At 34.5% G+C, this 21,656-nt stretch overlaps 1 protein-coding gene and 2 pseudogenes across 2 annotated transcripts; all 3 read right to left on the reverse strand.

Moving 5' to 3' along the window:
- Positions 1–597: 597 nt before the first annotated feature.
- On the reverse strand, positions 598–2,765 carry LOC120155658 (transcription factor TGA3-like). Of its 2 annotated transcripts, XM_039167160.1 has the most exons (9): positions 2,654–2,765; positions 2,445–2,583; positions 2,298–2,369; positions 2,166–2,225; positions 2,009–2,086; positions 1,869–1,932; positions 1,464–1,735; positions 1,103–1,327; positions 598–988 (listed from the first exon to the last, which is right to left on the reverse strand). In XM_039167160.1, exons 2-9 carry the CDS (start codon positions 2,580–2,582, stop codon positions 836–838), a joined length of 1,062 nt encoding a protein of 353 aa, XP_039023091.1. In that variant the 5' UTR covers position 2,583; positions 2,654–2,765; the 3' UTR covers positions 598–835. The 2 variants fall into 2 exon arrangements, with proteins under 2 accessions (XP_039023091.1, XP_039023092.1); XM_039167161.1 differs by lacking the exon at positions 2,298–2,369 and having other exon boundaries at positions 2,654–2,764.
- LOC120155669 lies at positions 2,691–5,230 on the reverse strand (annotated as a pseudogene).
- Positions 5,231–9,719: 4,489 nt separating this feature from the next.
- On the reverse strand, positions 9,720–21,429 carry LOC120155670 (annotated as a pseudogene).
- Between the last annotated feature and the right edge of the window lie 227 nt (positions 21,430–21,656).

A 21,656-nucleotide genomic window follows, 5' to 3' on the forward strand; every position in this document is an offset into this window, starting at 1 on the left:
AAATATGTAGTTTACTTTAAAATATTTTAGTTCTTTTACGGGGAATTTTGTGGGCACCATGGAACGGTCAATCCGATAGTTGGTCGGTTACTAATATTCTTTTACTTTTTAATTACAGTTAAAACAATAGTTAATATTAACAATCAATTAATTGATCTAGTGGGATGAAGCATTGAATTCTTTAGGTAAAGTTAGAGGTTCTAATCCTAGCGTTTGTCAATGGAGTAAAATGAGTTGGAATGGTCGTCCTTGCTTGTGTAGTACTTGATCTAAATTAATCAATCAATAGATCGAATATTAGTGATTAATTAAAAAAATAAGAGTTAATACATATTTTAATATTTGAATTTGATTTCAATCTTTAATTTAGCATATGGATTTTTTTTATTTAATTAGATATTTATACTTATCTATTTTAGTTTAAATGGATTGATAAAATTTGATTTTTTGGCACAATTTTATACTTGTAATTTTCTTATATAATTAAGTGTTGAATTTGACTCTTTTTTTTCAATTTACTACAAAGGTAAGATAATCACAAGCTTGGTAAGATAATCCTCCAGCATCCAAAGAATATGGTAAGCTATACAACACCGATAAACCTAACTTTAACCACCTAAAGTTCTTGTTATACTAATACATCATAAAGATTCATATATACAAGTTTTATTCCGAAGAAGTTTCTTTGAACAACTACAAGCATGCATACATGCGTGCGTACATTACATATTGTAGCTCATATTTGACAAAACGAGACCTCCGAAAATCCATTTCCTTACCAGTTGAGGAACAAATTTGTGGTGAATACAGCCTCACATACTGATGGTTCTCTAAGCTAGGCAGATTCTCGTGGACGAGCACCCCAAAGCGAACTCAGAGCACGTAGACGATGAAAGTATTCCCCCATGGCAAGAAAACCTCGAGCCGCTTGACGGGTTGTCAGGATTCGAACCATCTGTTGCAACGTCTGCTGGCGAAGGTGGTCGGCCTGTTGTTTTTGGAAACAAAATATGCAAACATCCGGTAAACAAAGTGTGCACCTTAGGGTAATACATAACCTGGCCTTTATATGAAAATTGAGGATGAACAAGTAATGTCATACCTGGCTTACAAAGTTCTCTAGGGCTTCCAACTTATCTATTACATCAACCATCTGAGCTCTGAAGTTTCCCGAACACAAATCTGACGCTACACCCTCGGCCAAACTCTGCTGCAGTTTATCTACTCCTTGGGAAAGAGCATCTTCGGTTTGAAGAGATGACTGTCTAAGATTACAGACCTCCAGATGTTGTTGATCAGTCAATGGCTCAATCTGTGGCACCACAACCTGAACAAACAGAATTTATTGACCTCAGTAGGTAGTTCAATAGGATTTGGACATGCTGCTCACAAGAAAATATTTCCTACATGGACAGATCTCCATTATTCTATGTAGGGTAGAGTTAATTGAGACAGAGCATTACATTTAAGATCTCTGACGGGCGGAATCCTCCGATCCAGTGGAAAAAACGCTCGGCTGAAGTTCTCCAAATGCCTGAGATCAGATAGAAGACATCTGCCTTTGCAGCATCCGCTTTCATGCGGAACAGATTGCAGTAGTGGTTCAAGCCACTCTCTACCAGTATACGGAGGTTTATATCGGTAATATGCGCCTGGAGAGTAGTTCTAAGTTCACAAATCTGTCTATTTTGCTCTTCGATCCAATGCGCGTATTCCATCTCAAATGCAGTAATCCCTGGCAATTTCACATGAAACTATTCTGAACAAGAAAGCAAGATGCATACACTGGACATTTACATGAACAAGATGTAATATCCATAGGGAGGGAAACCTTTACTTATAATTTGTTTACCACTTAGATCACAAACCTGAGTTTACAGTTGTAGGCAATCCAAAAGAACCAGCATCCGGTGCACCGCTTAAGTATACACCCTGCATTAAGGCATTAACGAATCGGTTACATATCCAAATACGTAATGCCATGTTGTGATAAATGAAGAAAACATACCTGCTGCCTTGCTCTTTCAAGCTCTTGCTCCAACTGAGCTAGTTTCAAATGACTTGATTCTAGTTGTTGAACATAGGCCTATCAGATGAAACCGGTTCTGTAACTACTTTGTATACCATAAGCAAATACTTTAACATGGAACGTACTTTCCATCTACCTTTTTCCGCAACCGGCATTTACGAGCAGCTTCTCGATTCTGCGCAAGTCGTCTCTGTATCTGCACACGTCATGTTTCTTAAAACAAAAGATGCATACAATCAAAACAAGTAGGAGGCGGCGAATTCGATACCATATTGGAGGGCTTGATTGTTTCTTGATCACTTATGGAAGGTTCAACTTGGTTACGAGATATATATTCAGCCTGTGATTTAATTACAGCCGGAAACTGAAGCAAATGCTTAACCAACTAAGAAATAGAACAATAATGCAACTTCACCTTGTTCTTTTGCCTGACATCTGCAGGAACAATTGTGGAATCGTTTCCGTCGTCGAAGGCGTCTCCAGACCTGCTTATGTGGTGGAATTGCTCATATATCGCCATCCTTGCCGGAAGTTCGGCTGCCGAAGAGTTCATACTGGAACAGAACCAAAAAAAAACCATCAAATAACTTAATTAATCCAAAAGAAATGACAAAATTTACTAACCTTATGGATCGACAGAACTTCCAGATATCAAAGTCCTTTAAGAACAAAAACTCTGTTGCTTCAGTGAAAACGGAACCTTCAACTACTCATTGAAAGCAAACAAAGAATAAAAAAACAACCCACAAATTAAAAATACTTCATAAATCAGTGAGGAAAAAAAGGAAAGAATATGTATCTTTTTCTTTTTTAATTTCTAAGAATCGCTAGTCAAACGTTAACGTCCGAGTGTTGGTACTTAAAGCAGCATCAGTGAGCAAAAGGAAAACGCTACAAGTTGGGGGTATCGCACGCACCCCCCTTAACCTACGCTACTTATTACTTAAATAGGTAAATAGATATTTTACTACTTGAACTTAGCTTCAAAGTTCAATTTTGTCCCTGAAGTTTTCTGATCCAATAAGTATCTAAGCTTGGATTTTTTTATTTAAATTGGTACATGAACATTGCTTCTCGTTTCAACTTGGTATTTATAATTTGTTATTTTTTTTTTCAAACTAGATACTTGAATTTTTGCTTATTGATTTCATATTTGTTCATGACCTTGGCTTCTTGGTTAAACTTGATATATATTTATGATTGTTTGATCAATTAATTGTCATATTAAAAAAAAATATTCTATAAAATTTCAAAATTATTTGAATATGTCTAACTCCACCCAACTCGAACGAATTTAAAATTGAAATAATCTACGTTAGACAAAATATTTAATTTAAATAAGAGGCCAAATTAACATACCGATTTAAACTAAAATGTCAAATTCACGTACTGAATTGAAATCATAGAAACTTCAAGTATGAAATCATATATTTACCCATTTCAATTTGTGTCACCCTGTAACGTCTATACATGACGTCATTTTCCGGTCCAAAAATATAACGAACCTTTTGACCCTCCTAAGGAATCTCTGGGCATCGTCCATTAGGGTCCCACGTGGTGAAATAAGATTGGATGGTGAGTTTTGTTGTTGTTAAAAGATAGCTGACGGCCACCCAGCTCTTTTAGACTCCCCAAACAATACATTTATAGAAGGATTAATATAAAACAGTACATTTATAGAAGATTAATATAAAAATAAGTGTATAAATTATATTTTAAATTAATTTTTGATGTTTAATTTTTTTATTGAAAATAAATGCTTAGTATTTTTTATTATACTTTTAGTTGTTTATCTTTAAAATAAATCGTTAAGTAATATGAAGTGTTATGTTCGTATTTTTTTTAAAAAAAAAGATAAGAACTTTGGCTTAAGGATATTCTCGATGCCTCTAAAAACTCTCGAGAAGAGCTCATCCAGTTTGTTTGCATCATTTGGAAGCTTTGGAAGGAGCGATGTCGAAGAGTCTTTGAACCTGACGACTATAATTACAATGAACACGGTTTTTGGAGTGTTGTGGTACGAGTAATCCAGAAGCAGCTCCAGCTAAACCGGACAATGCCTAGTGCGCCTAGCACAACCAGGCTTGTGAATTGGCTTCCTCCATTGGCAGGAAGGGATAAATTAAATATTGATGGTGCAAGTTGTCGCGATCATCTTTCGGTTAGACCCGGAATTGAGCTTCGACTTAAATAAGTGGATTAGAATCGTCACCGATTATTTTAAAAACATTTAGGTGGATCGGACACCATCTTACTTGATCTGTGTTTTATCATAAATGTGTCGGGTTCGGGAGTCGGTTACAGTCAAGGAATAATTAACACCCTTGTATTGCCCTTTCGGTACCATTTAATTTGTTGGTTGTCATAATTGCGTAAAATTGAAATTTAAATTAAAATTTAAAACTCGATTCAAATTACTTACCTTTGATTGGTTAGAATTAACCTTAAAAAGCCAAAAGAAGCATTAAATTGCGAAATATAAAAAAGAAAAAATATTAAAAATAAATAAATAAAGATAAATACCATTGAGTAAATATTTAAAAAAAATAAAAAGATAAAAAAATGAAATAAAAAAAGTTAAATTTTGAAATAAAAAAATAAATAAAAAATCTTACTATATTATTAACACTTTGATTGTATGAGGCAAGCATTCCCATATTCAATGACATGGCTCTGACTACCGTAGGGCCCGCACCTTACCAAAGTGCTAAAACCCCTTCATCTGAAACAATACGATAGAGAGCATGGAATGCATTGGAGTAATTTGGGTGTAGAGCAACAGGTAAAGTGGCATCAGCCTGCATACGGATAAGTGCCAAAAAAGCTGGACTACCGACACAGGCCCCAATAGCACCAGCAGTCAGACCACACAAAGCCTTCTGGTATAGAGGTAAGGGCTTCATGTTGTTGGCTTCAGTTGCTTTGTTCGTCAGCATCTTGAATGATCCTAGTCAAGCAGTAGTGTATGTAGCTTGCCTAAGAAGTCCAGCTGATAGCCCCATGTAAAAGGCACAAACACTTTCCTTCTTAAGCATGTTCCTGGTGACGGTTCCCGCCGATCCCTGACCCAGTTGGATTCTCACCTTGATCATATCGATGGGTTGGATGACACAGGTAGCAAGCATACAGAGGCACCGCCATTGACAAAAGGCTTGACCTTTGGCCAAACCCAAAAGACTGAGCTTTCTTCTCCTCCGCCATTTTTTTTAGTATTGAAATAGTGAAGGGGAAAGGAGAAACGAGCTGAGGAGTGAAATCGTAAGGGGTGATATGAGAGGCTTTCCCTCATTTATTCTTCTCGTAAAACAAAGCTTTCAATTGAATAAAATAACGAAAAGAAGGCTTGGGGTTCATTCTCTGCAACACCAAAAACAAAAGGACTCCTTTCGCAGTTTGGAATGAGTGAGGAAAGTGAACCAAGGAAACGAGATCCCCCTTTCAGTCATTAAGGCTCCTCTAATTATAGGGTACAATCCGCTACTAATGCGGCCAGGCGGTTAAGGTATCTCCAGAGTATGCATATGGTAGTGGTGGGGTTTTGTAGAATGATGGAGATAGTGGGGTTGAGCATGGGGCCTGAGAAAAATAAAAAATATTAAATAATAATAATAATAATAATAAACAAATATTTTTTAAAACCCGGACAAAAACGGGTGTCTACAGCTGCCCCTCTTTGCACATTTTTGTGTTAACAAGGATAGGGCAAAGACAAAAAGACAATCAACTTTTGTCTGGTTCTCTTTTTTCTGATTTGATTTGGGGGACGACACAGCTCATAGGTAATGAAGAGGCATGGTCGTCTAAGGGTGATAACACGGTTCCTGTGACACTAAGTCGATCCATTGGGCACGATATCCTTCTTCGTGAGGTTGAAATCAAGTTCAAAGTATTGGGAAGTAGCTCCTGGATTGTCTTCTAGCCTAATATACTTTGTTGTGAAGCTAAAATTTGACCTGAATGAAGCAAGTTTTTCATTTTTGTGTCAGAGATGACTCATTCGTCGTGAAGTTGGGTCAATCTTTTGGGTATAAATATCCTTCATTGTGAAGTCAAAATCGTAGGTGAATAGTAAAGTGTCTATTTGTTACCAATCTTGGTCGACCTTGGTTTTCTTCTCGATTTAAAGACTTGGGTGTGAAAATTTGACCGAAAAGTAGTTCCTTGCTGATGCAACGCGGTTGATCCGCCATCAAGCTGAATGGAATTGAAATTGAAAGTTTTCATTGACAGACAACTCTTCTTGCCTTGAGCTATGTTGTACTAAGACGAGAGATTGCCCCAGATCTTCCTCTTGACTTAAAGACCTTGGTTTAAACTTCAACAGGAAAGTAGTTCCTAGCTGCTACCATGTGGTTGATATGTCATCAAGCTGAATAGTATTGAGCTCGACATTTTTTGTTGACAGATATCCCTTCTCGCCTTGAGCTATACTGTAAATTTGATATGCCCTTGAGCTGAATGTAATCCAACTCGAGGGTTTGTTGACAGATAACCCTTATCGCCTTTGAGTTATGTTGTACTTGGCTGGGGAATAAATCCCTGTTGCAGATGACTCATTTGCTGTGAAATTAAGTCGATCTGTTGGGCACGATATCCTTCGTCGTGAAGTTGAAATCGTGGATGGCTCATTCGTTGTGAAGTTGAGCTTTGAATTGGATATCCTTCGTCGTGAAGTTGAAATCCAAGGGTTTCATTGCTGTTTGTGGGCACGATATCCTTCGTCGTGAAGTTAAAATCGTGGATGGCTCATTCTTTGTGAAGTTAAGCTTAGAATTGGATATCCTTCGTTGTGAAGTTGAAATCCAAGGGTTACATTGCTGCTTGTGGGCATGATATCCTTCGTCGTGAAGTTAAAATCATGGATGACTCATTCGTTGTGAAGTTGAGCTTTGAATTGGATATCCTTCATCGTAAAGGTTAAATCCAAGGGTTGCATTGCTGCTTATGGGCACGATATCCTTCGTCGTGAAGTTGAAATCGTGGATGGCTCATTCGTTGTGAATTTGAGCTTTAAATTGGATATCCTTCGTTGTGAAGTTGAAATCCAAGGGTTGCATTGCTGCTTGTGGACACGATATCCTTCATCGTGAAGTTGAAATCGTGGATAGCTCATTCGTTGTGAAGTTGAGCTTTGAATTAGATATCCTTCATCGTGAAGTTAAAATCCAAGGGTTGCATTGCTGCTTGTGGGCACGATATCATTCTTCGTGAAGTTGAAATCATGGATGGCTCATTCGTTGTGAAGTTGAGCTTTGAATTGGATATCCTTCGTAGTGAAGTTGAAATCCAAGGGTTGCATTACTTCGAGTCCATTATCCTTCGCTGTGAAGTTGAAATTGACTTTAAATGAAACTGGAAAGTTGTTTGTTGAGTCCAATATACTTAGTTGAAATTGACTCTGAATGAAACTGAAAAGTTGTTTGTTAAGTCCAATATCCTTCACTGTGAAGTTGAAATTGAATCTGAATGGAACTGAAAGTCGTTTGATGAGTCCATTATCCTTCGCTGTGAAGTTAAAATTGACTCTGAATGAATCTGAAAAGTTATTTATTGAGTCCAATATTCTTCACTGTAAAGTTGAAATTGACTCTAAAAGCTACAAAAATTATGTATGAAAAAAAATAATGAATGTGATGCTCTTAAGTATGTCCTGGGTGGAGTCTCATGCTTTGTCTGTCGATCTGGTCCTTGGAATCGATCGTGCCCCATTTCTTCTTAGGTCGCAGCCTTTCACATTTGAGAATGACTTGTTTGAAAATGTTTTTTCTTTCTCTTATTTTAGGAGGGGAAAAAGATATGAGAATATAAGAATTTTGTAAAACGTTGCCCCTTAATTCAGGCTTACAAATGAATCAAATCAAAAACCTGAGTTCACAGAAAATCAAAAAGAATCAATAGATCTTGCTTTCAGAGTTATAACTCTTTGAAAAATGTCCAAAATTGATGAGTTGGTTTCAGGTTAACTTCCTATTTTATAAGATTTCAGCCATAAAAAATGTTATTTTTTCTCGGTCATTGCAACATGCCTTTTTTTCTTGGCATGGCATTTTAATAGGTGCAGAAAAAATGACGCAACTAGCATAATCAATTACTAGACGTTCTATTTCACTCCTCTAAAATCTTCTATTTGTTCAATCTTTGTAGGCTCCTCTAACAAAGGCATCACAGAAATATCGGTCTAAAAATGAAATTCTTGAGAGCTCATGTGAAATTGACTATAACAGGTGTTCCTTAACTCCCTTAGTAAATCTTTACTGAAACTCCTTATTTAATTTGCCATTGTCTGGCTAGTTAGATCCATAAAGTCGGGGCGTTTAACTAATTGCTCTAGAGGGACAACTCAAGCTTTATTGTATATTATAATCACCTTTATAAGGCTAGCTAAATCTTATCCATAAAGCCGGGGTGTTTAACTAATTGCTCTAGAGGGACAACTCAAGCTTTATTGTATATATATAATATTATAATCTGGGTATACGGATCCAATTTCTGAAGTTTGTTAAGAAGAACCTGTTATAGCCTAGGTGTTGTTGAAAGTCAATGAATCTCATCTTTAGAGTTCAATTTCCAAGCATCTGACCTAAACTAGATTCACCTACTTGACTATTCCATCTGTGAAGATCATTATCATCACTGAACGTCCTAAAAAAATATAGTAATGTCATATGCAAAAATGCCCCATGTTGTCTGCTTCTATGCATACCAAATATCAAGCCTCTTGTTTATCGGTTTTTGCAATAAAATGGTATGTTGTTCGAGCGTATCTTCTGGGTAAGGTCAAAGTCCTTTGTTTTATCATCTTTTAATCGTGTTATTTTGTTAAAGATCTATAACTCAAATCACTTACAAAGTTTTTTAATTCAATTGATATTCAAAGAATTTCAAGTCTGCAAATTTGATTCATTGCTCACAATCTTTAAAGTAACATAAATTCATTTAAATCTCCTTTAAAAAACTGAGAAAAGAAGATAAAAAAATTCAAAAAAATATTGCAAATGATGAAATGATCTTCTTCCTTATTGGATGCCCCGAGTTGCTGAAGTCGATCCAATTATTGTTACGCATTTTTTGCACGATTCTCTTGAATACAGAGTAGTTCTATATAGTGTGCCCTGGGACACCGCTATGCTATTCGCAATGAGCGTTCTCATCATACCACCTGGGGTATGGGGTTTCAGGGGTTTCACCAGGTATGGTGACACTACGTGAGTGTCAAAAGTTGTTGGTAAAGTTCCTTGTAAGTCATGAGAATAGGATCAAAATGTTCCCATTTTTTATGAGACATGTGAAGGTAATGAAAAAGAGAAAAATAAAGCAAAATATGCATGAATGCATAATGCATGAAATGTTCGAGGCATTGATCCAAAAATGTGTATGTTATTATAAATAATCCTTATTGGGGACAAAAGTGTTATTTCTTAAGAGAAAAAAATATTTTAAAAGTATATTCTTCTAGACCCCGAACAACTTCTGACATGTTGATTCGTCTTCCGACTTCTTCTGTCATAGGTTGAATATCCTGTCGAACCGCTTCGGTTTCTCTGGGATGCTTTTTGTACTTGTTCCAGGAAGTCTTGAATGGATGCATCTCCAATTTTCACTCTCTTTTGAGTTTGTTCCCTAACGGAAACACCATTGAACTATTCGAAGCCTGTTTCTCGAATTCGTCAGCAATGGCCTCCCGTCTCAGCTATCGCTTTTCCATCTTGTTCTTGTTACCTTTGAAAGGACTCCCCAGGTCAGTAACCTTTTTCTTGTCTTGCCCCTGCAACCTTCGCCAACCCGTTTTGGAAAAGTTGACTTTTGACGTGCTTGGTGTAAATCCCGGTCTATTCTGAGTATTCTCTGACCATAGTTGGACTTTTGAGCTTTTCATCTCTTGTATTATAACCCCTTTATCCATTAATGCAGATTATTTACGCTTAACGAACACGTTTTTGGTGGATCAACACCTCTTTTGAATGATGCAAATGATGAAAATAAAATGAAAGAGAACAAAAATTAAAAGAGTTAGTGATGTAAAAATAATTAAAACAATCATGAAAATAAAAGTCCTACCCTATATGAAATCTCCCCTACATGCTTATTATTCCTACCCGGACATGATCTCTATCCCGTAAGTTGATTTCGAACAAGTCCTAACTGCATACATTTCTAGTTCACATGCTTTGAACAGAAAATAAAGCAGAAAATAATCTCAAAACAACATACGGTTTGAAATGAGGCTTTTGGGTGGGCTCTAATTCCCTGTAATCTCCAGTTTAGGTTCTAAAAGGGTACCCGAGTTCTCCTTGCTGGTTCCCCCTTGGGCTTGCCAGACCTTTAGCCTTAAGCCCATTACAAGCTTATGTAGACAAAGTTAAACTCGGGAGGATACATTCCCTTATGTCCGCATGGTGAATAAATTCACACGAAGACATAAGGTCTATGAATCCAGAAGGTTACTTGCTAGGCCTGTGCGGAGAATAAATTATCACGAAGGCGTCACTTTCGCCCCCACTTAAATGGGTTCAGAGCTCGGGTATAGAGCTTGAGATGAAAATTTTGAAAATCTGAAATCATTGAGAAAACCGTCAGTACAACTATTTATTTGAAAAATAATCAAAGATAAATAATTAGAATCAAATAAATAAATTAAAATTAAAATTTGAAAATTTCACTCAAAAAGACAACCGAAAATTAATTTCGGTCTGACTTACTTACCTATCCCTAGCAGAGTCGCCAAGCTGTCGCGACCATATTTCTGTTGGACCCAGAATTGGGCTTCGACTTAAATAAGTGGGTTAGAGTCGCCACCGATCATTTTAAAAACATATAGGTGGATCGGGAACTATCTTACCTGATCTACGTTTTACCAGAAATGTGTCGGGTTTGGGATTCGGTTACAGTCAAGGAAGGATTAGCACCCTTGTATTGCCGTTTTGGTATCATTTAATTTGTTGGTTGTCATAATTGCAAAAAATTGAAATTTAAATTAAAATTTAAAACTCGATTCAAATTACTTACCTTTGATTAGTTGAATTGACCTTAACAAGCCAAAAGAAGCATTAAATTGCAAAATATAAAAAAGAAAAAAAGAAAAAATATTTAAAATAAATAAATAAAGATAAATACCATTGAGTAAATATTTTAAAAAAATAAAAAAGATAAAAACGAAATAGAAAAAGTTAAATTTTGAAATCAAAAAATAAAATAAAAAATCTTACTATATTATTAACACTTTGATCGTATGAGGCAAGCATTCCCATGTTCAATGTCATGACTCTGACTACCATAGGGCCCGCACCTTACCAAAGTGTCAAAACCCATTCATCTGAAACAATACGATAGAGAACATGGAATGCATTTGAGTAATTTTGGCGCTGAGCAACAGGTAAAGTGGCATCAACCTGCATACGGATAAGTGCCAAATAAGCTGGACTGCTGACACAGGCCTCAATAGCACCAGCAGTCATACCACACAAAGCCTTCTAGTATAGAGGTAAGGGCTTCCTATCGTTGGCTTCAGTTGCTTTGTTCTTCAGTATCTTGAATGATCCGAGTCGAGCAGTAGTGTATGTAGCTTGCCTAAGAAGTCCAGCTGATAGCCACATATAAAAGGCACGAACACCTTTCTCCTTAAGCATGTTCCTGGTGACAGTTCCCGTCGATCCCTGACCCAGTTGGATTCTCACCTCGATCATATCGATGGGTTGGATGACACATATAACAAGCATACAGAGGCACCACCATTGACAAAAGGCTTGACCTTTGGCCAAACCCCAGAAGACTGAGCTTTCTTCTCATCCGCCATTTCTTTTGAGTATTGAAACAGTGAAGGGGAAAGGAGAAAAGAGCTGAGGAGTGAAATCGGAAGGGGTGATATGAGAGGATTTCCCTCATTCTTCTCGTAAAACGAAGCTTTTAATTGAATAAAACAATAGAAAGAAGGCTTGGGGTTCTTTCTCTGCAACACCAAAAACAAAAGAACTCCTTTCGCAACTTGGAATGAGTGAGGAAAGTGAACCAAGGAAAAGAGATCCCCCTTCCAGTCATTAAGGCTCCTCTAATTATCGGGTGTAATCCGCTACTAATGCACCCAGGCGGTTAAGGTCTCTCCAGGGTATGCATGTGGTAGTGGTGGGGTTTTATGGAATGGTGGAGATAGTGGGGGGGTTGAACATAGGGCCTGAGAAAAAGAAAAAATATTAGATGATAATAATAATAATAATAATAATAATAATAATAATAAACAAATATTTTTTAAAACCCAGACAAAAACGGGTGTCTACACAAGTCAAGGAAATCCAGGTGTTGAGGGGGCAGGTGGTCTGCTTCGCAATGATAGGGGGAATGGATTATGGGGTTTGCTGCTCATCTAGGAGTATGCTCGAGTGTGGCAGCGAAGTTATTTGCGTTAAGATTTGATCTGATGATTGCTTGGAAATATGGCTACAACAACATTGAATGTGATGTGGATGCCAAGTTATTCTTAGACTTCTTGAAGGTGAAGATATTTCCACTCACCCCTTGGCAGCCATAGTCGAAGACATCCGGGAACTCCAATCTCAGAATTGGGTTCTAATGTTTCAGCATGTTTATAGTGAAGGGAGTTTTTGTGCCGATGTACTCTCAAAGATGGGCTGCCACCTTGAGGAGGACATTATAATTTTCGACTCTCCTCCTATGGAAGTCTCCTCCTGCTTCGACTTAAATCTTAGGGGTGCTCTATACCCTAGAGCCTTCATTAGGACTTAATCTTCTTTTCCCATAGTAACCCAAAAAAAAAACTTAAAAACTCTCCGTCGCAACCTTCCCCAACATCATCCCTTCTCCCGTCCTTCCTGTTTTCTTTATGCTCATCTCTCTTTTTCGTCCTCCTACTTGACGATAGATAAATGAACTTTGACGACAGATAAATGAAGAATCGTTGGAAACATCGACAACTGAAAGAATCACGACACTGCAATCATATGTTTTTATTGTAATTTTCACTTGAAATAAGGTTTAGGTTGATTGGATATTCAGGCGGTCGGGCACTGTCAAGATTTAGGTTGATTGGATGCGATTGTGGTGGCTGGTGGTGGTGAGGGGATTAGAATTAAGGTTTTTTTAGATTTTGAGATTTTTTATAATTTTTAAAAAATAGGGTTTTTTATAAAATAATAATTTTAAGTATATTTTAAAAATATTTTTTTGAAATTTTATATTACTGAAATGTGTCAGATAATAGTTAAAAATTAACAACGATTATGGTCCAAGCACCTAAAAGTATAACAGAGGAAATGTTAGACACATATTTTTAATGAAAAATTATTTATGCATCAAAAGTCAAATTAAGTTATAGTTTAAACTTATTTTTATATTAAGTCTTTCCAGAAATTAAAGGAAATTAAAATTTCTATTAAAAAAAAAAATTAAAATTTAATCTCAACAACAATTAAATATTTTTTTTAAATTGACAAGGAAATCAAAAGTCAAGTACAGAAATGTATTGCTAAATTAATGTATTGAAGCTTATCACAAGTAAATTTATTTTTATTATATAAATATAAAAAGTATACAAATTTATTTAATATTAATCATTAATTACAATTTAATTTTAATTTTAATAGAATTATACTTTGATTATAATTCTTTTATTAAAATATAATAATTAATTTGAGTAATTTAATTTACTTAGAATTAGATTTTTAAATTATTTAAGCGTTGAGGATGACCATTAGTAGTTTTATCGTTGGAGTCAAAAACTCGCCGGAAAATAGTGTACAACAAATATATTATTTTTACTTTCGTTGACCTTCGAAAAATCAACCCGTGAATATCGTTCGTTCGTCTCCAACCACCGACGACCACCACAACCATCAGAGTCCACCCCATCTTTCGAGTGTACGAAATTTGGAGAGTCATGCTAACCTCGGTAGGTCATTCGTCCATCGTAACGATTACATATATTGAGACAAATTCTCTTCTAAGATAATAGTTAATACCACGGTTGATCGATTCTTTGTTTATATTTTTTATTTAATAATTTTCAGTTAGTGTTAACACCTCTTTTTGCAGCTGTCTATTTTCCAACAAATAACATATTAAAACTAAATAAACAATTTATAAATACATCGAACTAACATATTAAACGAATTGTTAAAAGAAAAAAAAAAGTTTAATGATACATAATCAATCTTAAAAGTAAGAAAATCAATATCTATTCACTCCATCCATTGTTGTTTGTAATAACCATACGACTAATTTAAAAAAATAACGATCTTCTTGTGAACTTATCAAATCGAGTTAGATTTTACTTAACTCGTTAATATCTCGAGTCAAATTTGAATTCAAATCAAACATTAACCAGATTTTGACTAGATAAAATTTGAACTCACGAAAGGCTCAACTCATCTGTCACCGTTTAACATCAATAATGGAGACATGGATTTTGGCACGACACGCCTTATGCCTTCTTAGTTCTAAGAAAAAAATTAAAGGAATCCTAATAATTGAATGTCTAAGGCACTGTATTATACCGCATTATATATTAGATTTTGTTATATTGATTATTTAAATAGAATATATTTTGTATAAAAGTTATTGGTATAAAATTAACTTATACAATTATTCACTCGTTAATTTAATTTATATAATCATATAATGCATGATAGTCCATAAATTTAAAAAATATATATAATTATAATTTATTTTACTACATTTTTTAATTTAATAAAAAATACATTATATCTTTAAAATCAATATAAAAATTCATCATTGTATGTATTATTTTCTTCACTCTCAAATTTAATGCCACAAATCCTACCAATATTTTCTAGATGGTTTAAGGTGATTATAAAATATTTTTAAAATTTTTTCTTAGTAATTGATAGCATATACATCCTGTAAATGTAACTATTTGAATCTGAGGTTTATATGGAGACCAACACTCTATTTTATCATGAGGTCGCTTAATGAGTTCGATTAGTTCGATAAATTAAAAAGGAAGAAGAAAATTAATAACTATAGTGGTAAGTATATAATTATTTATTACTTCACATTGGTGATGAATTAAAAAAATGGATATGGATAGGCTTGTAATCCAAATGAGAACAAAGTTCATGGGATTAGAAGGAAATCTAGCTCATCAAATTAAAGTGCACAATAATTTTGAGATAAAAAAGAAGAGCTTATTCATTATTAATTATTTGGAGGGGCTAAGGGCTACCCCATCATCCACATTATCTCACAAATAGTGCCACCAATCTGCCATCGTCATCCCTCTTTTATGCCCTCATCTTGACCCACTAATACGTTGCAAACATGCATTACATGACCCCAAATTGCTACTTGCTCAATGATTGAATCCCAATTTTATGTAAATCATTTTCCATGCTCCAATTTCTTTAAAAAGTTTACATGAACAGATATAATCAATAAATTAGTATATTCATAAATAGAGTCTATTAATATATATTAAAGAGTCTATTAATATAATATATAATTTAAAATAGTCAGGCAGTTACGATATAATATTTTCAAAATATTTCTTAAGAATCGACAACTCACATACCATACAGATGCAACTACTCAAACTCATGATTTCTAAGAAGAATAATATTTCTTTTAGCCATTGAGACTACTTGATGGATTCCTATAATATAGTTACAATTACAATAAGTAATATATGCATAACAATGACAAGAGTTAATCGTTTAGGGACTGAATTAACAGAAAGAGAAGTAATAGAAAAAGTCACGTAGGATACTATTGTATTGTTTACTTGTTTTTATGAAAATCTCTTAACATCATTATCATTAATTGATAATTAATTAGATATTAGTAACAAATCAAAGTCCCTTTTGAAAAAAATGAGTTTGCTCATCATATGTAGTTTGCCTTAAAGCTAATTAATTAGGACTAGGGATAGGGAGAGAATCCGTGTGTAAAGACTAAAGAGGAAAAGACATCCCACCAGAGAAATTAGGTCAGGTACCTTTTCTTCAATGCGAGTTTTGAATTCTTTCTTTTCTTTATTTATTATTTATTAATTAAACAATGTAAAAGTTTTTAATAAAGTTTTCATTAACTATGGTTTATCATAATTTAAAAATTTAAAAATATAATCATATAAAATATTTGTATTCGATATATATTTAAATATGAAAATACAGGATAATACAATAGTACTAATAAATACTATTGTATTGTTGAGGTTTTCTGTGGTTGCACTAGATGGTCGAGACACAACAACAAATAGACGCAACTTTGATGAAAATACATGATAATGCCCTCCACTACCACTTACACTGAGAGTCTGAGACGTCTTTTTGTCTTCCTTTTCCTTTTTAATCAAATTTCACGACCTTTTCTTCTTTTTATCAAAATAAAGTTGATCAACTCAATAATTTAATTCAATTATTCTTCTCAGATATATTATTATTATTATTATTATTATTATTATTATTATTATTATTATTATGGTTATGATGATGATAAAGATGCCTGGAGTTGCGTAATGAAAATGAGATACTTCCCATGGGTACCAATTGTATTTATACAAGACTCTCTACTTTTCACCTACACTGTTAGATGAAATTTCTCTTGACCTTGGGATTGTTTCACTCTTTAATATCTTCTCAGTCACTTTGATTATGCAATTTAATGTAAGATGAAACTATATTTTTTTGGAAGTTGTTTTCGTATTGACGTATGATAATCAAATTCGTGAGCACTTTATCCTTTCTCTTTTCGCGCTTCATGGAGCTCAAAAGTATACAAAACAATTGATTTAAACAGAAAACCCCTCAAAGTGGAATCAGCATTCTTTCGGAGCGAGTGCAAGGGGATGTTAGGGTTTAGAGGACTCTAATGAATGAAGGTTTTAAGAGCAGCCCTTGTACTGAAAATTTGTCAACTGTCACCTTCGGGCTTTGCTTAGGTTTTAAGAGCATTGTTTTGGAGAGATTTCCATTTTAAAAATAAGGCTTAATACAATTTTAGGTGTCTAAATTATACTCGAAATTGATTTCCGGTGTCTAAAGAATTTTTCGTTAAAAATATGTGTCTAATATTTTCTCAGTTACGCTTTTAAGTGCATATCATTAAAAAACTGTTAAGTGATATGTGTTATGTCCATATTTTTAATTTTTTAAAATAATATTTTTTAGAAAAATCAAAATATAAACGTGACACATGCCACTTAACGATTTTTTAAAAGTGCACCTAAAAGTGTAACAGATAAAATATTAGACACATTTAAAAAAAAATCTTTAGGCACCAAAATTCAATTTGAAGTATAGTTTACACACATAAAAGAGTATTAAGCCCCAAAATAACCGATACATAGCAATTAAGAGAAAAGTGAGGATTCCTCAAAGTGATCATATAATGTGGTTAGGCCAAGGATGGGGCGTTGTTAGGAGTGAGTGTTCGATTGAGTTAAGTAAAAAAATTTGAGTTATTAAAGTTGATGAATCCTATTTATAACTCAATTTGGTTTAATTTTTTTTTCAAGTTGAGTTTTCGAGTTTCAGTTTAAATTTAATTATAATATTTATAATATTATAATACTACTTGATTTCAATTTAATTTGTTTTTTATAACTATATTCAATACATATATATTTATTCATATTTTTTTCATACATGATATACATATATCATACATAGTTAAATGACTTTACTTAACTTGAAAATCAATATACTAATTGCTAAAAGTTTTAAGTTATTCGAGTTGTATTTTATAATTTGAGTTATTAAACTTCCAATTTAGTTCAACTAAGCCACCAACCATTAACCGTTCAGAAACTGATTGGGTGACAAATATGAAAATTTGTACGATAACACATTTGATTCTCATTACTAAAATAAAAAATATGATCCTTATTAATTACATATTCTATCAATATAATCTTAATTTTAATTAAAAATAATTTAAAAAATTTAGTCTTGGTGACTATGAAATAAAAAAGAAAATGAATCTAAAGGGATTCAAACCTAATTATATTTAAAATGGTGACTGCTAAATTACATTAAATATTTAATTCATAATTGAAAAATATAATACTTAATTTAAATTTTAGTTAATGCAAATTATTTTTCAAAATAAAAATAAATTCCAATCGTTAACACAAGAAGCTCGCATACATAAACCCCAGCCCCATTAACAGAGGGGAGCACCTAAAACATCACCGTCAAAACCCAAACCCATTGAAATCCCAAACCAATTCTAACCATACCCATACCCAACTCTAAAGCTATCACAACTGCAAACAACAATAAACCCATAAAATGAAAGAAAGAAAAAACCATAAACTTTATCATTGGATTAGTAAAACTAGAGTTGAAAATTTTATTTTTTTTAAATTTTGAATTATTTTAGGAGAGTTATTTATATTAACTCGAATTATCATTTCAGTTTTTGAGTTCGAGTCTAGTTGAAATTTGAAATTTCAAGTTACTCAAAATATAAAAAAATTGACTTGTATTTTGACAGTTTTATGATTTAGTCTATGATTTCATTATTCCTTCAATTTATCTTTCATTTTAAGTTTATTTTTAACCAAATTTGAACACATGCTCTTAAACCATCATAGAATACACATATACTTTCAATCAATCTTTTCGATAATAAGTTCTCTATTTTTCAATTTAGTCCCTCAATTTTTTTCAATTAAATTACTATTTTTATTGAAAATAATAATATTTTTTATTATTTCGGGTCGGGTCAGATCAGGTTCGAGATTTTATCTCAAAAAATCGGGTCAACTTGGGTTGGCCGAAAACCGACCCATGCCCATCCCTAATTTTAAGTCTTTTTTTACCAAATTTAAACCACATGCTTATATACCACTATAAATACCTATGAGACTTCAATTCTTATTTTTTACTAAAAATGTACTCCCTTTTTTTATTTAGACCCTTAAAATTGCATTTTACTGAAATTAACATTTTGACTGCAATTGTTTGTAAATTCTTTCTTCCCATCAATTCCTTGACTCTTTTATACTCTCATCAGTATTTTTTTCCTCAAAATAAAGAAAAATAATATTATGAATATATTTTATAATTTTAGATTGAATTTGATAGATTAAATAACATTATAATGTGAAAAAAATGGTATATGTATATATCTTATAAGGTTAGAAAAAGTCAAAAACTTGGAACCAATCCTTACCATAATATCATAAACAATTATAATAAAATTAACATAGAAACTCAAATAATTCGACTCGAATAACAAGACTCAAATGTCTTAAACTCGATTCAACTTGAAAAAATTTCAAGTTAAGTTCGAGTTGCAAAATATGACTCGTCAACTTGGATAACTCAATTTTTTTTACTCGAACTCGATTTGACTCGATCGAATGCTCACCCCTACTTAATCCGGTAAGTTTCAGCCATTGTTTTTTTTTGGCACAAACCATAGAAAAGAAAACTTCAGCATTTAATATTTTAACTATGTTTAGTAATTATCTTGAATTTTTATTTAATATAAAAATTTAATAAAAAATGAATATTTATACTAATTGTTAATTCTTTTGGTTAAATTGATGTCATGTGATTAACATTATAACTTGTGTTATTTGCTAGTGTTGAATTATTTAACTCACCTGGTTGGTATAAAAACAATTTTTCTTTTTGGTAAGCTTGCTTTCGGCATACGTGATTTCATTACTATTAGTTTACACGCCCATTGTTTGAATTTTAGTTAGGAGGTTTAGGGGCTGAAGTTATGTAATATAAAAATAGGAAATCAGGTTTTATTTCGTCAAAATTCAACCTACCATATCTAATCCATGACAGGGATATTTCGTTTAAATATCATGCAAGTTATTCACGAGGTCATCTTTATATGTAAATATGATCTAATTTTTCAATTTTGAAAATAAAACCAGTAGTACCAAATTTAAAATGTAAGAATACGAGGATATAATGTTCTCCAAATGAAACAAAATTATAAAACTTGCATGAATTTTGTTAACACCAAATGTCGGCATTATTAATTTATTCCTTCACTTGTTTTTCAAAAGTAGTTGGGGATGTTTGATGTTAATGTCACGCCCTTGGAACTTTGACGCCTCGGAACGTGCGGCCTTAGTCGCTTTCTTAGTGATTGCGGTTAAGTAAGCCTGAAAATATCCCAAGCAAGGATGCTTAGAACCTCGACGGAAGCTAGACAAGAGAACTAGCACAAGAAGGAAGATAAGAAAGCTTTGAGAGAAGAATGCTCTTATGATTTCTCAAAGTGAAGGAGTGAGTACAAATGAGGAGGGGAGGCCTCTATTTATAGCTAAAGCTCCCCTCAATGAACGGCTAAGATCTAATTACATCGACGGTCGAGATTAATCTTTACCTACCAAAAACAAGTGGGCATTATCTATACAAATTTAAATGCCACCTAAGTCTTTGTGGCTTCTAGAAGGTCCAAACCCCCATTTGGGCTACTTCTCATGGGCTAACCTCGGTGGTGGGCTTTGGTCCGTGACATTCTCCCCCACTGGTTTCGGTGACGCCCTCGTCACTCGTTTGGCATGATATTGGTCTATTCTATTTTTGAATTGCCAAAGTCCCTCAGTATGTTCCCAACTCCCTTCGCACTCGGGTTGCCCCTTCCACAGGATAAAGTACTCATGCCTTGGGCAGTGTCCTGGCCGTCGAATAACCCTTTCCGCTTGTATGTCTTGGATCTCTTTGTCATATGAGACCGCTACTCCGACTGGTGCTCGGTGCGACTTGCCTCGATCTGGATCCTCGGTATCCTGATGATACGGCTTGAGCAGGCTAACATGGATAACGGGATACGCTCGGATAGTTGGAGGCAACTCTAATTTGTAGGCCATGGTGCCTACCCTTCACGATTCGGAACGGACCCTCGTATCTTCGCACAAGTCCCTTGTGCACATCCGCATGGCGCAAAACGTTGGCCAACTTTGCAAGGACAAGGTCGCCAACTTCAAAGTTCATGTCCCTTCGTTTTCGGTCTGCCCATTTCTTGGTTCGCTTTCCCGCCTTGTGCAAACATGCTCGGGCTAAGTCGTGTTACTCGTGCCACTCCTTGGTAACGTTGTGTGCTGATGGATTGGGCCCTTCATACTTGGTAACAACTGTGTTGGGTGTCAACGGTTGTTGCCCGGTCACGATCTCGAACGGACTTTGGTTTGTCGCCTCACTCCGTTGCAAGTTGTAGGAAAATTGGGCCACATCCAACAGCTTTGGCCAGTCTCGTTGGTTGGCACTCACGTAGTGCCTCAGATAGATCTCTAATAGAGCATTCACTCGCTCAGTTTGCCATCGGTTTGTGGATGAACTGCGGTGGAAAAGTTCAAGCTCGATCCTATCAGTTTGAACAACTCCGTCCAGAACCTCCAGTGAACCGCGTGTCCCGGTCACTAATGATGGTTTTCGACATTCCCCAATACTTCACCACGTGCTTAAGGAAAAGTCGAGCGACCTCTACAGCTGGACACACCTTAGACGCGGGTATGAACGTCGCGTACTTCGAAAACCTGTCAACCACAACCATGATACTTGAAAGTCCATCAGTTTTGGGCAAACCAATAATAAAATCCATGGAAATACTCTCCCATGGGCGTTCAGGAATGGGAAACGGTTGTAGCAGTCCCGTCGGTTTCTTTGCCTCGATTTTGTCTTGTTGGCAT

The sequence above is a fragment of the Hibiscus syriacus genome, unplaced genomic scaffold, assembly GCF_006381635.1.
Source record: "Hibiscus syriacus cultivar Baekdansim isolate YM2019G1 unplaced genomic scaffold, ASM638163v2 tig00111200_pilon, whole genome shotgun sequence".
NCBI lineage: Eukaryota > Viridiplantae > Streptophyta > Magnoliopsida > Malvales > Malvaceae > Hibiscus > Hibiscus syriacus.

What these genes read in the sequence shown, in the direction of transcription:
- LOC120155658 (XM_039167160.1), bottom strand. Translation starts at nt 2,582, where the DNA reads ATGAACTCTTCGGCAGCCGAACTTCCGGCAAGGATGGCGATATATGAG. An exon ending in GCCCGTCAGAGATCTTAAAT is followed by an intron (nt 1,328 to 1,463) that starts GTAATGCTCTGT and finishes CTGTTTGTTCAG; the next exon opens with GTTGTGGTGCCACAGATTGA. An exon ending in TAGAGAACTTTGTAAGCCAG is followed by an intron (nt 989 to 1,102) that starts GTATGACATTAC and finishes CAAAAACAACAG; the next exon opens with GCCGACCACCTTCGCCAGCA.